This window comes from Porites lutea, chromosome 5, assembly GCF_958299795.1.
Source record: "Porites lutea chromosome 5, jaPorLute2.1, whole genome shotgun sequence".
Classification (NCBI taxonomy): Eukaryota; Metazoa; Cnidaria; class Anthozoa; order Scleractinia; family Poritidae; genus Porites; species Porites lutea.
In genome coordinates this window covers 1,177,501-1,195,000 of record NC_133205.1, presented here as the reverse complement: position 1 = coordinate 1,195,000, position 17,500 = coordinate 1,177,501, and the positions used below count along the sequence as shown (strand labels likewise).

The 17,500-nt window shown below is 40.3% G+C and overlaps 2 protein-coding genes and 1 non-coding gene across 3 annotated transcripts in view; 2 read left to right on the top strand and 1 right to left on the bottom strand.

Moving 5' to 3' along the window:
* LOC140937702 (N-acetyllactosaminide beta-1,6-N-acetylglucosaminyl-transferase-like) overlaps window positions 1-13,277 on the bottom strand; it is a 13,982-nt gene extending 705 nt beyond the window's left edge. The window contains exons 1-3 of the mRNA XM_073387268.1: window positions 13,068-13,277; window positions 5,103-5,306; window positions 1-908 (exon numbers count right to left, since the gene is read on the bottom strand). The exon at window positions 1-908 is cut by the window's left edge and continues 705 nt beyond it. Coding sequence (XP_073243369.1) covers window positions 1-908; window positions 5,103-5,291 — 1,097 coding nt within the window. The 5' untranslated portion in view covers window positions 5,292-5,306; window positions 13,068-13,277. The remainder of the gene's footprint in view (window positions 909-5,102; window positions 5,307-13,067) is intronic.
* On the top strand, window positions 2,343-2,415 carry Trnat-ggu (transfer RNA threonine (anticodon GGU)). Its single transcript has one exon. It is a non-coding gene; the product is annotated as a tRNA-Thr (tRNA).
* A 3,266-nt stretch (window positions 13,278-16,543) lies between the features above and the next one.
* LOC140939032 (carbohydrate sulfotransferase 11-like) overlaps window positions 16,544-17,500 on the top strand; it is an 8,722-nt gene continuing 7,765 nt past the window's right edge. Inside the window, exon 1 of the mRNA XM_073388588.1 lies at window positions 16,544-16,741. Within this exon, the coding sequence (XP_073244689.1) occupies window positions 16,553-16,741 (189 nt within the window). The 5' untranslated portion in view covers window positions 16,544-16,552. The remainder of the gene's footprint in view (window positions 16,742-17,500) is intronic.

Sequence of the window (17,500 nt, the reverse complement as noted above, 5' to 3'; positions counted from 1 at the left end):
CCACGACAAACTTCACTGGTTTTCTTCTTACTCCAATACATGGCCCTTGCTATCCATGTTGGTTGATTTCCGTTGATTCCGCCTGGAACTCCTGGATGTCTTTGTAAAGATGAATATATCGTTTCATCCGGTATTAGAGAATCTTTTAGGAATTCATAGAAGTCTTTTCCTATTTGACCATGAAGAGCAAATTCGACGAATTCTCTTATAGCAATAATATGTGTTGATCCTTTACAGATTGTAATATTGTGTGGTGGCGGCCGTTTAGACTTATTTGTTCTGTACATTTTGTGGTTTTGTTTTAATATGTAAACAAATTCCGTTCGGAGGGAGAATTCACGATTGCCCATCAGTGGAAAACTTCCTATGTTGTTGGTATTGTTTAAACCTTGTAATGCTTTTACAATCTGCTTGTTATCATAAAGCGGAAAATCCTGTCCAACTAAACTTATGTAATATTTCCATTTAACTTGTGACTTCAAAAGCTCTTCCATGCAACTAAATTGAGCTTTAACTACAGAAATATGTCCCCATATGACGTCAACACTGTTTGCTGCGATGAAAACGTTTGGAAGGCAGCGTATAATGGCCTGAATTGCTTTACGGAAGACCTCTGAGGATTTCTTGTCGATGTGGATGCAGTAGACATTGTTTGGCATGTAAATTGCTCGTAGAATTCGATCGAGCAGACGTGAACCTTTATGAACAGTGAAACCAAAAGCGATCGGAAGCTCCTTTTCTTCTTTTGACACGTCAGCTTGAACAAAACGAGTTTCTAAAACGCTCGGGCAGTCTTGATCAGGCCTGTAGATACTCAGAATTTCTGAGTCCTTCGATGAGATTTGATTCGTTTCATTGATTTTTTCCTCTCCAGATATAAGGTTCTTGCATCTTCTCCACTTAGATTCCTAAAAGAAAAATGGCTGCCGCTAAGGTTACTGATATCATGATTTAAAATGTTTACCTATGACATCTTAGTCATCTTACAATACCGATACAAGAGTGTAAACGTTTTAGGCTCTTTTCAAACGCTCTTTTCAGTTTTCTTTTTGAAATGCCTTAGAGTCAAGAAATACGGATGTTACGATTGATTTCGGCCGCGGGAAAATAGGAACGAGAGCCATCTTCCTTGCGCTCTTTTACTCGTCTTTGACTGTTGATCGTCCCTCGTTCTTTGCTCCGAAACCGCACGGGAACGCTTGCTACTGTGGGGGTATGTTCGAGCAACTCGCTCGCTACACGATGAAGTACCAGGAATCTGATTGACATCTTGCCTTTATTCTTCTTTGACTTCTGCTAACAATCTTAATCTTCCTACTCTTCTAACTCTTTTCTACTTTTCTACTCTTCTCTACTTACTAGTTCAAGTATAGCAGCGGTTTTTATAGCCAAAGCTGGACATGATTGGGTTAGCTGACTGGGAGACCTTCAGTATTGAATATCTTATCGCTAAAATTGCAACAGGTTTGCTATCGTTAGGGAATAGATTCAGTCTACGCACAGCCGCAACTGACAAGTAACAAAGAACCTAGGACAGCAGCTGTAACACCACAAAGACGACCACCTGTAAAAGTCGACTAACATTGACAATGCCAAGCGAATAACATTCCTAAGTGTAGATGAAAGTGAAGAATGATTATCGCAGTAAGCGAAGCCCTGATTCTTTCAGGCTTCCTCTTTCCAATTGCTTAAATTGGAAACTTTACTCCGATGATCATTCTTCACTTTCATCTACAACCGCAGTTCGAAAATGAATTATTTCATATATACTTCACATCATTTCACTCCTCACGGGAGATATGAACTCAATAAATTGACCTCGCTCCCAAAGTGTGGCTTCATAGCTCAGTTGGTAGAGCAACGCAACTTATGAAATATTGCGAGATCATTCGCGACATTTCAGCCAAACCGGATGACTAGTATTTTTATGACGAACAATTTCGTTATCTTAGGCAGTCAGCCCCTGACCAGTACCCATTGGATTCTGTGCACTGGGAGCTATGGCTTAAGGCGGTAATAAATTTTAATACAAAATCGCAATTTAGCTCGAACAAGGTCAATTCTGGGGTTCCTACGCGATCACGGCCTCGCCAGTCCTTTCCTAAAGGGTCCTGCTAGACATTTCATGTAGGGAGATATTGCGCGGGTTGTCGATTCGACCATGTTTGTTTCAAATGTGGCACAAAGCACCCCGCAAGCCAGTGCTCCGCCACCCAACAACATCGCCTCCCTTTCTCAAAAGAAGGACCACTTGCTACGATTTCTACACAGCAGTCCGGTCACTCCCGTAAGGGTGGAGAGGCTTGATTTTCTTTTAACCGGATACCCTGATCCCAATATGTGGCTTCATAGCTCAGTTGGTAGAGCAACGCACCGGTAACGCGGAGGTCACGGGTTCGAATCCCGTTGAAGCCCTGATTCTTTCAGGCTTCTTCTTTCCAATTGCTTAAACTGGAAAATTTACTGCGATGATCATTCTTCACTTTTAATTTTTCCTTTGTTTTTAACCTCTGAGACGACCACTTGACGCATCGTCGTGATCTCTATGTTCCCTTGTACTATGCTAGTTATATTAGAGAATAAGGTTGGCTTTAAGCGACAACATGGAACTACACACAATACAACGCTTAGAAAATGCATGCGATGAATTATCTTCCTTGAATAAACGTGTCGGGACCTCTTGTCGGAAGAGACCCCCTGTGGTTCGATTCTTGTAAACGACCACCTCCCGTAAGCGACCACTAAGTCTTCGCGTTTTGGCAGTCACTTACGGGATGTTCGACTGTATTAAGATTGAAATAGATATTGAAGAGATTTGGATGGTATCAACAATAATAACCGATAATGAATACCTTTGGCTTTGAAGCCTTGTTACTCTTGTTCCTTTTTATAGATCTTGACTGATTTTGGTTCACATCCGGCATTATTCCTTGCTCAGGTGAATGGGAGCGTCCCATTTGGTTTACATGTTTTTTGAAGACCAGCTGGTACCTCAGGGCCGTAGCCAGTTTTTTTTTTTTGCGGGGAAATGCGATCCAACGAGGACTTTCAGAGCGAACGAGGCCGAAGGCTCAAGTCTCTTACGGGATGGTTGGCGGGGGCTATTAGGTTGCCATAGACTGCACTACGAGCTTTTTGAATAACATGATTTAGGATTTAATGGAGCCGAAACCAATTGTGGAACTGTACGCATTTTAGTCATGCTACTGATGAACAGTTGCGACACGTAGATACATATATATATATATATTTTTTTTTTTTTTTTTTTTAGCGATTATCTGTCCACTTTGAATGGGTATTTCTCAATCTTTTAAAATTCAACAGTGATTCTTTTGATTCTTTTTCAAAGAGAGTATTTTATCTTACAATTTTTTAGAATGAAAATGTCAATGTCACTATTTTAAAAGGAAAAAATTGTTTTATTGGCTTGGTTTGCAACGCATCATATAATCGGTAATTCAATAGTGTGCTCAAGAGCTTCCTTGAGTGCTTCTTAGAAACAGATTCTTTCAGATTCATGTATGTTAGATAGTGGGTGTGTATAAGAGCCAGTGAAAAGAGCCTCTCTTGTGCCGTGAATACTCGGTAGTGGCCTCAGGAAAAAAAACAGATATTTTAAATTAAGCTATCCTCATACACAAGAGCCACGCAAAAAGGAAAAATACATATTCACCTCCTTCAAGCACAAAAGGATCTGAGATACGCCACCCCCACCCCCCCCCCCCCCCCCCGGTGAAATGGCTGTTAAGCAGTCGCTTGGAAAACTAGAATTTCCGATCCTTGAAACGACCTGATAAATGATTGAGGTCAACTTTAAGAGCCAGTCAAAACGGTTGTACTGCTCTCTCCACGAAAACAAAACAAGTTAAAAGTAATGTCCCCTAGCTAGAAACTGTCACAACAACAACAGCGGATGGAGAAATAATACGACCATCGCTCTTCAGTCCTAGACTTGCATTATTTTAATTTACATAAAAGGGCTTGCAATTGACTGATGCAAGCAACACTAGCTGTTGACCGAGTGGCAGTGCAATTTTTTTACACTACAAGAGCAGGGTAGCTTTAAAAGAAGCTTCAAAATCCGGCAAGCAACAGTAAGAGCTGTGTTAGCCTGTCAAAACTATACCCGGGAACTCTTACTTACTATTATACTGCCGTAAAGTTCCGAAAGTAACGACCCTCATCACTTTGGGATTCACGAGCACCCTTCTGCTCTCGCTACATAGGAGGCCCGCTACTTTCGGGGGATCGTTACTTTCGGATGGGCACTTCAAAAAATTAAACCGCAAAAAATGTGAAAGGAATACTTTCGGAAAAAAGGTAAATGCGGTACTTTAAGACGTACTAATAGAGATTCCAAATAATCATTATTAATTAACCTCGGATCAGTGTGGCATTTTTGCAGGATCATCAATCCGTTATTATTTTTTTTGCGAAAAGGGAAATTAGTTTTGAGGTCTCTACTTTCGGAGGGTTGTTATTTTCGAGGGGATAGCCACTTTTTGATTCGCTAACATCTGTGACATTTTATTGCTACTTTCGCAGGTCCGTTCGCTTCTTTCGAGGGATCGTTACTTTCGGTACTTCCGGTAATAATTCAGATCCAACGCTTTGGAAAATACCAGTTTCTTCAGCCAGCGATCAGAGGTCAATTTCTGATAGAGCAAAGATAAGAAACCACAGGCAGCCACTGTACAGTAAAAGACCACATGACCTCCCAGTGAAAGAAATTTAGTGCAACAAAACATTTGTTCAATCCGCACGTCTGCGAATCCTCCGAAACAGACCTTACCCCTTAAGGACAAAAAGTTAAGGAGTAAGCAACGTATTAGCAAGGGTTAAATGCCTCGTAAGCACACCAAATTCCCCTTTTTATGAGTTTACAAGAAGACTAAACCACGTTTTGTGGAAAGTGTGAGTCAGGGCTTGTCAACTCTTTTACAGTATTTTCAAGTTTACTACACAACCAGTGAATTAGAATTGCAAAATATAATTAAAAAATTCACTTTGTTATAAATCATTTATCAACAAAAAGGTGGACCTCTGGGGCCTGTGGAGGGTGCCAGCGCACCAGTCTTATCCCCCTCCCTACGGGCCTGTACCTTAACAAATCCTTCAACTTCATTTTGGAATGGTGTCGCCTGTTCATTCAACTCTGTCTTCGGTATACGGTGAACACTTTTCATTTTCAGCTTAAGGTGGAGAATGTCTGAGTGGCTGAAAATTATTAAGATAACTGCTGCCAAGATGGAGCACAGAAGGTGGACTTTTTTGTCGCTTAAAAATGCCATTCCAATCACCTGGCCCTATAAAAAGAGGAAACAATATCTGCTTTTAGCCAAACGTTAATAGCAGTGATAGAGCCACCTTTATATGGCTTTCAAAAGTGAATACAGCGTGAAAAAGAGAGACCAAATTCCTTGCACAAGTTGGAGCTACGTTCATGTTCCCGTTATATGACAGTCAGGGTCTTTTTCATTGGGAGCTCTTATATCCTGCCATACAACGTGGAACTGTTTATCATATAGATGTATTGTTTCCTTTACATTACTGCAGGTATAACCTTCCTTGCTCCGTCAATTGTTTTTCTCATTTCTTTCCTGTATACACATACATATATATGTATCTAGCCGGATTTTTGATAACGTTATTGCCAAGTGACCTTTTGCGTCCAACAGTTTTTTTCGGCCAAAAACTCCAAAGTAGTCATTATAAAACTTAGAGTGCAACCATTGCTTTTTTCTCTTCTCCTTTCCATCTCCTTGCTCTTTCTTTTTCTCCTTTCGATCCTTTTCCTTCGTTACTGTGATTTTGGAGATTCTCGGTCTTACGAAACCTGCCTGCCTGCCGAAACCTGACGCTTTTTCACCCAAAGGTCTGCACACTTCGTTAGGTTGGTTTTAAAAAATCGGCTAGATATATTTATAGATATATATATATATATATTTGTACGGGGTATTTTGTGTTATTTTCATTATTACCGCGCGCTACGTCCGTCTTCCGGGAGGAATGATCATGAATTACAGTGCCACAATACAGAACTCACACTCTTATTTGTAAACTTGATAACTGCAAATGGGAATCGTGAAACCAGTTACCCATTCTGTTCTTGAATCTGCTGCAGGGCAGAGTGAAATGGAAGTTGTTCTATACGATGGAAAAACGATGTTTGTGTCGCCGTTTTCTCCGTAAATTTCAAAATGCTTTATTTTATGTGGCCAAATAAAGAATTGCGAAATTTACAGACAAAGCACTGACACAAACATCGTTCTTGTATCGTAGGACAACTTCCATTTCACTTTGCTCCACAGCAGATTCAAGAACAGAACAGGTAAGCTTTTACCTCTTGTTTAATTTCCATATGTTCATGTTGTTTTCAAATAAGAGAGTTGTTTCACTATGGTGCGATAAAGCGTGAACACTTGAAATATCTCAGGAATGTTTATTGTGTTATGACCAACCACAGCAAAAGATCAAAACAGGCGAACTGGCTACAAAACCACATGAGGTTTTCTGGCTACCGAAGATTTAATAGAGGAGACTACGAAGCGAATTCACGAGTCGTACACAATTCTAACCTTTATTGAACATGACATGTCTGCCTAATTGAACAGTTTTCTTCCCAATCTTATACCTCGAGTCTTCGTCTCGTACTACACATCCTGGCTTTCGGAACGAAGATGCTGTGAATGAGAGTGCCCCCTACCCTGAACTTCAGGAAGAATCTCCCGATTCTAATTCAGACGGGCGGGCATAAGAACTAGTAGAGCCAAATGGATTCGAGGTAGAAGACCTTCGCAGAGTGCTAGTGAGAGTAGACCTCACTAACTAACTAGCATGGGGAACTTGCTCGAGTGCCTTTACGATGGCAGTATGGTAATTCCTGATTTTTAACATTATGTTTTTGGTATTCGGAGATGAATGAGTCTGTCCAACGTCAGATACCTGAGATATATAGCCAATAATGCCATAACATAAATATTAGATAAATCAATTGAATTTCCCAGTTAGTGAGGTGTACTCTAACTAGAACTCAGCGAAGGTCTTTTACTTCGAGTCCATCTGGCTCTGCTTCTAGTGCTCGCCCGTCTGAATTAGAATCGGGAGCTTTTTCCTGAACTTCAGGGTAGGGGACACTCTCATTCTCTGCGTCTTCGTTCCGAAAGCCAGCATGGTGTAGTACGAGACGAAGAATCGAGGTACAAGATTGGGTAAAAAACAGTTCAATTGGGCAGACATGTCATGTTCAATAAAGGTTAGAATTGTGTACGAGTCGTGAAGTCCCCTTGTAGTCTCCTCTATTAAATCTTCGGTCCAGAAAACCTCATCACTAACGACAGACTACCAGCTCCTAAAAGGTTTTGTAAGGAAGATGAAAACCTCTTTCGTTTCTTTCCCTGACAATGTTTCGCCTTGGCATTTTCTTTGAAAGTACTCCTCCACTTGCAAAGTTTTCAAAATGGTCGCCCAAGGAAGTCAAGGTTAGCATTAGGTAACATTGGCTGAGGTCAGATTGTTTCTTTCAGTAAAATTACATGAAGAACAACTCAAGTCCAACTTTACTGTGTAATATAAAATAAAATAGAAAAAATCCACTGTAATGCTTTCAACCCGGGTCACTTGCTTTATAGCCTACATCCATATCCACTACACCATCGAGGACTAGCTGCCAAATCCAATTTTCAGTTCAGTGCTTAACCCTATCACTGCAGATCAGTGCTTAACTCTCTACTGTGTTCTCTCCATAACTGGCGCTCTGTAGTTTTGGTTTCTTCAGCTATTCTAGCCTCATTCTACATTCTAGTCTCGTTCTATTATGGAAATAATGCGTTGTGTAAAATTCATAAGGTGTCCAATCTGGCTTCACTCGATGTTATCTAACGCTAAACGGAAGTCAAAGACTCGAACCAGTCCACTTCAAATGCAAGGTCCGCAATGCATTGTAGACCAAAAAATAAATTCGCGATACCGCGAAAAATAATTCTCGGCGCAATTAAAAAATAATTGTTGATACACATTAGAAAAATAATGCGAAGTACTACTGAAAAATAATTCATAGCATGAATGAAAAATGTATTCCTATGATTAAAACAACAGTAACTCTTGTTGCTAAAAATAATTACTAACACGGAGAAAAAAGTATTCAGTTTAGTGATGACAAAAATACACAACATGTCCATAATATTTGCTGCAGTTGGATTAAAATTGACTTGCGGTTCAATTTTATTGTCATGATTTTGCGTAGTTACTAGAACAAGGAATGACCTACAATGACCTACAATGATCTACAATGACCTACAATGACCTACAATGATCTAAAATGACCTACAATGACCTACAATGATCTACAATGACCTATAATGAGCTACTATGACCGAACGTGTAATCCCTGTAAGGAGCTAAAATGAAGATTTTAGAAAAAGACAAAAAAAAAACGATCAGGGGACGTGTGTCGTAGTTACTAAAACAAGGAATGGCCTACAATGACCTACAATGATCTACGATGAGCTACTACGAGGTACAATGAGCTGCTAGGAGCTAAAATGAGTTAAAATAAGCCCTGCAATGAGCTACAAAATGACAGACAATGATGTTTGTCGTGTGTCACGCTTGGACGTGACACTAGGCTTAATTATAGTATTAAATTGCCAAGCACATTTTGAAAAAGCAAAACAAAAATTGTGCCTGATCTCAGGTAACTTGATAAAGTTGAAAATAGATTATTGCAATCGCGTTTTTACCGGTATAGCACTATTATACCCTGTATTGACGGAAGTCATGCAGGCACTCCCTTATTTGGCCTAGATGGGTATGGGCCGCTGAGCAGGATACTGGGATTTTACTAATATTTTAGTGTTACAAACAGAGCATCCTGTTGGACCGAAAGCCATTTAAAGGGTCTTATGATGTCTTTTATACAGGCCAGGGTACTTAAAAAAAATGAACAATTTTTCTTTTGAACAGGGTCAGAATTTGAAGGCCTCCTTTGTTCATCCCTATCCTTACGTCCCTTGAAGATCCCCCCGGATCAACTGTTGGGGTGACTGTGTTTGTTCAATTTGTTTGAAAAAAAAGACAAGACAAAATAAAACTAATGCGAAAGGTTGCAAGGGATGGTTTTATTACACTGTAAATTTATCTCCAAGCGTAAATAATTAGAGATGCTGTTATCGTTAAATGGGCTGTCATGCAGTAGACTAAACGCGTTACGTTTACGCACACATGTCCCCTGATCTTTTTTTTTGTCTTTTTCTAAAATCTTCATTTTAGCTCATTACAGGGATTACACGTTCGGTCATAGTAGCTCATTGTAGGTCATTGTAGATCATTGTAGGTCATTGTAGGTCATTGTAGATCATTGTAGGTCATTGTAGGTCATTGTAGATCATTGTAGGTCATTGTAGGTCATTCCTTGTTTTAGTAACTACGCATGATTTTGACCAGAACGGGCCTTCATATCATTCTTATTGCGCACATTGCATGATCCGCTGTTTTTCACATTGTTTTGTTTTGTGTCGTTATAGTTTGCTGTCAAGCCTGGATGCTTCTAAGTTATGCACACCATGCCAAACAGTGCCGGGGGCTGTTGTTTGTTTCACACTCGACGACAACATCATTCAAACTACCTGAGAATTAGCGACTCTTCTGATTTTTCACTTTCATCAGCTTTCATGTATTAGGAAAGCTAAATACTTATATCCTTGTAGATTTCCAGTTCTAAAGGGTTGTTTTGTTTGTGATAGAGTACTAATGGATTTCTAAGCTTTTGCAAGTACTCGCTCCGTTGGTGTGTAATAACTTGAACTTACCTACGATTTTCAGAGGTTGCGTTTTTCGCACTTTATTACCAAGATACATGAAGATACCGTAAAATTCCGAAAATAAGCCCCTCCATGCATAAGCCCCTCAAAATCGTAACGCAAAACCCTCCGTTAAATCGCCCCTCCAAATATAAGCCCACGGGGGGCCTTGTACTTGGAATTTGCCCGCGAATACAAAGCAAAACAAAGCAAAAATGGTAAATTTCCTTCCAACTACAATCTAGCCCAATCGATTTTGAAACGCAAATTTCCCTCCGTACATAAGCCCCTCCGAATATAAGCCCCTCCAAAAATAAGCCCCTCAGAAAGGGCCTTTGAAAAATATCAGCCCTGGGGCTTATTTTCGGAATTTTACAGTTATAGTTCACAGAACCTTTCTATTGAGTTATTTTAGAGGCTGCTGGCTCTTGGATTTTTCTTGTGCTCAAAGTATGTGAACATATAACGAAGCGGCTATCGAGTTGGCGGCGCGGTCAGTATAAAATATGGACTGCGGACTGCGGACTACGGACTGCGGACTGGGTATAAAATACGGACTAGGTATAAAACGCGGACTGGAAAACACGGACTGGGTATAAAACACGGACAAGGTATAAAACGTGGACTGCGGACTGTGGACTGGGTATAAAATACGGACTACGGACTACTTTGGTAAAAACGGTGCTAATTGGTTCTAGGTAAGGAAAAATGAGATCAAAGATCGTTAAATAGCAAGACACGTGAGTTAAAGTTGTAAATACTCCTATAAATTAGTCTTGGTGGAAGTGTGCCGCACGGTTCTCTGAATCATGAGCCGGGTCAAAATGCTATTTTCTTCACCCATTTTTAGACCTTGTCTTGGTCTCTAACAATCATGAATGGGGTCAGGATCGGGGGTGGTACTTCCTTATATAATGGAGGGGTCGGAGTTCTGGGCCTTTTTGGTCTGAAAACACTTTGCCCGTTTTGGTGTGGAATCGGGTATGGTTTTCGGGGGGAACTACGGGAGCGTGCATGAATGGACGTATTTATCGTTTCAATTCCAAATGAATAAGAACGAAATAGAAATGTGCGAATTCGAAATGCCTTTGGAGAATTTTTTTGTTTCTGCTCTAACTTGGTAATGATGACATAATTTCTGCCTAATTAGACCTAAACTGTTCCAGGCTCTGAGATAGTTGGGTCCGCTCAATTAAGAAAGCGAAAACACGAAAATAAAACGGGAGAAAACTGGGGAGTCTCCCCAACTATCTGAGAGCCTGGAACAGGCTAAATTAGGCCAGGTCCGAAAATGGGTGTTGATTTTAGAGATCTGGTCTGAAAACGGATGTGGAAAATGGCATTTTTGGTCTGCAATAAGGTCAGGATTCGGAGAACCGGGCATCACACCCCCACCAAGAATTCCCAGTGGTACCACCCTTCCGGGATCAGGAGAACATGGATGACTCATTTAGGTTGTTATTCACGTATGTGAGTAATCCCTCCCCCCTAAATACTGCTTTTGTGCATCGCAGAATGCCCTACATTGACCTTCTCGTCTGGGTTCTTCATTCAGTCCTCATATTCCCAAGGCTTTATTTGAAACGGAATTGTGACATCCGATAAGAAATTTACTGATCTGACTTACACCAATACTATTTTTTTTAAATTCGGTGCTTAAAACTGCAAATTCAAATCTCCTCTAACTCCCTCCTTTTATAAAATTCAGAGTTTAATTTCAGTTGCCTTGAGTACCGGCATAACCTTCCTTCTCCGTGGGAAGAATAGGCTACGTGAACAGCCAAGGGAATGTTAAAGCTGGGAGTACCGTTTTTGCTAGTCCGCTTTCCATTTCCCCCGGTTTTACCTTTCTAAAGTCATTTTTATATACATAGTCCGTAGTCTGCGTTTTATACCTAGTCCGTGTTTTATACTCAGTCCGGAGTCCGCATTTTATACCTAGTCCGTATTTTATACCCAGCCCGCAGTCCGTGGTCCGCAGTCCGCAGTCCGCGTTTTATACTGACCGGTTGGCGGCGGCCGTTTTTTTGTAAACGATTACAAGAGCATTAGGCCATGAGTTTCGTGACTAAACTAAACTCCTGGCGAAGGAAACATTATAAAATTCGGCTAGATTCCTTCTTGTATTTATCTGGATTCACGGCAAAGATAAACACGACCGTTTGGTCGTCCAGATTGTTCTCAACGGACTTAGAGAGGCAGCTTAGTACAAGTTAGATCCTGTAAATGCCATGTTTTTGAACTGTTTGTGTTCGAGCATATTTTTGGAAAATAGCAGAGTTTACTTTCCCTTTTTATCAACTGACTGCTTATAGTGGAGTAGTAAACCAATGATGCTTGGTTCTGTTTTTCTCGACGTCGCAGTGATTCGGCACGATCGAACAATTTTGCGCGATAATGTATGTTTCCCTAAGATCAAAACGAAGACTTGATGTCTCTTGTTCTATCAGCATCTAAATTATAAAATCACTAGCGACAGACAAGTCTAATTGTTAATGATTTAAAACAGTCTTGGTCTTTATCTTCGGTCTAGCGTCTTTTGTAGCTCGTTTGTAAAATACAACTTCGATTTATTTTGTTGAATAAGACAATATGTTGTTGTTGAATTTTTGTTTGCGCTCTATTTTATGAATGGCATACGTTTTTTCTTCAAAACTACAAGTAAAATTGTCGTCACAATTTTATTCTTGATCTAGCATAACCAGAGAAGAAACGTTCCGTAAATTCTATCGAAATATCCCTTATCTAAACCCATTTCGCTTGTTAACCTCTCTAAATTCGGACGTGACAGAGAACATGGAGAAAGTCACGCGTTAAAAACAATAGAATTTTGACAGTTGAAAGTAATTTGCATAACCTCAGAGCACATACTCTCTAGCTGACATAGTCCCTTTAAATGTCCCGTCACGCAAAAGCTTCGAAATTCAAAGATGCTCCAACACAGAACGAAAAAAAGCACTATCGAAATGAAACATTTTTAAACAGATAATAAGTGTTTAGCTGCAATAATATCTACCTACATTAAAAACTCGGAAGGGCTAATCCTTTGACACCTGAAACCGAGATGTACATCAAACGCTTCGACTACAAAAGCGGCGATGCAACTCAGTGAACTCACGGACTATTTCACTCTATGCCTCAAGCAAACAAAACTGGTCAGTTGTGAAGCCAATCTCGTTTTCCTAACCGCTAGGTAAACTTAAAAAAAGGAAGAGATGGGTCTATTTGAGTCCTTTCCAGGCTGCCAGGGATATATTTAACACTTACTTGAAATAGTAGGTCGCCCGGCGATGGGATCCAATCAGTTCTTGATAACTGGTGAACGGTACGTAGCACATAAGACTAAAGAAAGCACTAAGTATGTAATCAAAGCATGCGCCGATGAAACTTCCTTGGAAAACCACGCTTGATATTAATTCTTTGACTTGCGAATTTGCTAACACTGAACGTTAACTTTGGAATTGTCAGCTAAATTGTTTCTAACGCTAAGCTTGTGAGCAAAGCTCATGAGTTGCAACTTGGGCGCTTCAACGCCTTTCTACATATCGAAAAAGTCGATTGGAAATGCTGATTGGCCAAGATTTCATTTTGTAAAGACGTCATCACCCGAGGTAACAACAACAGAAAAAGACAAAACTTTATAAATAAGCAGGAGATATAACAAAACATTTCCCGCAGCTAGCCTGCGTAGCATGGCGGTTTTGGTTGGGCGCGCTAAGTAATAGCAAAGGCTATTCGTGGTTACGCGATAATGTCAAAGGCGACGAACGCTGACGAACCGACACAATAAATTTCTACTGACAACTTCTGGGCTCTAGTGCAGTGTAGATCTCAGCTTGTCTTCGCACTTTTTTAAAAAAAAGCTTATTGGCTGCAGGTCTCATAGTGAAAGATGCTTTACTTGCACAACAACTAGCCTGCAAACGGCAGACGTTTGAGCGAGGAGAAACGTCTACCGTTCGCAGGCTACACAACAACAAGTCTTTATAATTCGATGCAAATTTTTCTTCCTTTTATTGGACCACAGCCCACCAAGTGAACTGCAAATAACCAAACACACTTGGACGACATTTCGCATGAGCAGACCATTATTTGTAGGCAGTTATTTGCAGTTCACTTGGTGGGCTGTGGTCCAATAAAAGGAAGAAAAATTTGCATCGAATTATAAAGACTTGTCTACACTGCACTAGAGCCAAGAAGTTGTCAGTAGAAATTTATTGTGTCTGTTCGTCAGCGTTCGTCGCCTTTAACATTATCGCGTGAGCTTAGCCACGATTAGCCTTTGCTATTACTTAGCGCGCCCAACCAAAACCGCCATGCTACGCAGGCTAGCTGCGCTCCTGCTTATTTATAAAGTTTTGTCTTTTTCTGTTGTTGTTACCTCGGGTGATGACGTCTTTACAAAATGAAATCTTGGCCAATCAGCATTTCCAATCGACTTTTTCTATATGTAGAAAGGCGTTGAAGCGCCCTTGCAACTCATGAGCTTTGCTCACAAGCTTAGAAACAATTTAGCTGACAATTCCAAAGTTAACGTTCAGTGTTAGCAAATTCGTAAGTCAAAGAATTAATATCAAGCGTGTTTTCCAAGGAAGTTTCATCGGCGCATGCTTTGATTACATACTTAGAGCTTTCTTTAGTCTTATGTGCTACGTACCGTTCACCGGTTATCAAGAACTGATTGGATCCCATCGCCGGGCGACCTACTATTTCAAGTAAGTGTTAAATATATCCCTGGCAGCCTGGAAAGGACTCAAATAGACCCATCTCTTCCTTTTTTTAAGTTTACCTGGCAGTTAGGAAAACGAGATTGGCTTCACAACTGACCAGTTTTGTTTGCTTGAGGCATAGAGTGAAATAGTCCGTGAGTTCACTGAGTTGCATCGCCGCTTTTGTAGTCGAAGCGTTTGATGTACATCTCGGTTTCAGGTGTCAAAGGATTAGCCCTTCCGAGTTTTTAATGTAGGTAGATATTATTGCGGCTAAACACTTATTATCTGTTTAAAAATGTTTCATTTCGATAGTGCTTTTTGCGTTCTGTGTTGCAGCATCTTTGAATTTCGAAGCTTTTGCGTGACGGGACATTTAAGTTCATGACGGCAAAAGAGTTGTGGCTCAAGCAACCGCGATCTCGGCAAGCCAGCCAGACCGCCTTCTCATCTAAACACCACGTCAATTTTAACCGTTTCACTGCCAGAGTGTTTGATGGAATTTGTTAGGTGGCTCTAACTTTTGAGTCTTAGGACGAAATCCTATGATTTGACCATTAAAATGAAAGCTCTCTGCCTGTACTGACACATGGTACTATTTGTTATTCAAAATTTTACAAAATGAAATTCGGAAATCTAGTCCAAATTTGCCTTTGGCTACATCTGGCAGTGAAAGGGTTAAGGGAGGAAACAAGGTATTAACCAAACTAGCCTCCCACGCAGACGTTCTTCAGGCCGGCTAACAGGGCTGCGGGCTCTATAGAATTGTGTACGACTCGTGAATTCGCTTCGTAGTCTCCTCTTTAAATCTTCGGTAGCCAGAAAACCTCATGTGGTTTTGTAGCCAGTTCGCCTGTTTTGATCTTTTGCTGTGGTTGGTCATAACACAATAAACATTCCTGAGATATTTCAAGTGTTCACGGTTTCTCGCACCATAGTGAAACTACACTCTTATTTGAAAACAACATGAACATATGGAAATTAAATAAGAGGTAAAAGCTTACCTGTTCTGTTCTTGAATCTGCTGTGGACCAAAGTGAAATGGAAGTTGTCCTACGATACAAGAAGGATGTTTGTATCAGTGCTTTGTCCGTAAATTTCGCAATTCTTTTTTTGGCCACATAAAATCAAGCAATTTGAAATTTACGGAGAAAACGACGACACAAACACCGTTTTTCCATCGTATAGAACAACTTCCATTTCACTTTGCCCTGAAGCAGATTCAAGAACAGAATGGGTAACTGGTTTCATGATTCCCATTTGCGGTTATCGAGTTTACAAATAAGAGTGTGAGTTCTATCTTGTGGCACTGTAATTCATGATCATTCATCCCGCAAGACGGACGTAGCGGGTGGTAATAATGAAAAAAAACAAAATACCCCGTACAAATATATATATCTATAAATATATCTAGCCGATTTTTTAAAACCAACCTAACGAAGTGTGCAGCCATTTGGGTGAAAAAGCGTCAAAAAGGCAGGTTTCGTAAGCCCGAGAAGCTCCAAAATCACAGTCACGAAGGAAAAGGATCGAAAGGAGAAAAAGAAAGAGCGAGGAGATGGAAAGGAGAAGAGAAAAAAGCAATGGTTGCACTCTAAGTTTTATAATGGCTACTTTCGACCGAAAGTCTATGGCTACTTTTTGGCCGAAAAAACTGTTGGACGCAAAAGATCAATTTGGCAATAACGTTATGAAAAATCCGGCTAGATACATATATATGTATATGTATACAGGAAAAAAATGAGAAAAAAAAATTGACGGAGCAAGGAAGGTTATACCTGCAGTAATGCAAAGGAAACAATACATCTATATGATAAACAGTTCTACTTTGTATGGCAGGATATAAGAGCCCCCAATGAAAAAGACCCTGACTGTCATATGACGGGAACATGAACGAAGCTCCAACTTGTGCAAGGAATTTGGTCTCTCTTTTTCACGCTGTATTCACTTTTGAAAGCCATATAAAGGTGGCTCTATCACTGCTATTAACGTTTGGCTAAAAGCAGGTATTGTTTCCTCTTTTGATAGGGCCAGGTGACTGGAATGGCATTTGCAAGCGGCAAAATAATCCACCTTCTGTGCTCCATCTTGGCAGCAGTTATCTTAATAATTTTCAGCCACTCAGGCATTCTCAACCTTAAGCTGAAAATGAAAAGTGTTCACCGTATACCGAAGACAGAGTTGAATGAACAGGCGACACCATTCCAAAATGAAGTTGAAGGATTTGTTAAGGTACAGGCCCGTAGGTAGGGGGGTAAGACTGGTGCGCTGGCACTCTCCACAGGCCCCAGAGGTCCACCTTTTTGTTTATAAATGATTTATAACAAAGTGAATTTTTTAATAATATTTTGCAATTCTAATTCACTGGTTGTGTAGTAAACTTGAAAATACTGTAAAAGAGTTGACAAGCCCTGACTCACACTTTCCACAAAACGTGTTTTAGTCTTCTTGTAAACTCATAAAAAGGGGAATTTGGTGTGCTTACGAGGCATTTAACCCTTGCTAATACGTTACTTACTCCTTAACTTTTTGTCCTTAAGGGTTAAGGTCTGTTTCGGAGGATTCGCAGACGTGCGGATTGAACAAATGTTTTGCTGCACTAAATTTCTTTCACTGGGAGGTCATGTGGTCTTTACTGTACAGTGGCTGCCTTTGGTTTCTTATCTTTGCTCTATCAGACATTGACCTCTGATCGCTGGCTGGAGAAACTGGTATTTTCCAAAGCGTTGGATCTGAATTATTACCGGAAGTTCCGAAAGTAACGACCCCTCGAAAGAAGCGAACGAACCTGCGAAAGTAGCAATAAAATGTCACAGATGTTAGCGAATCCCGAAAGTGGCTATCCCCTCGAAAATAACGACCCTCCGAAAGTAGAGACCTCAAAACTAATTTCCCTTTTTGCAAAAAAATAATAACGGATTGATGATCCTGCAAAAATGCCACGCTGATCCGATGTTAATTAATAATGATTATTTGAAATCTCTATTAGTA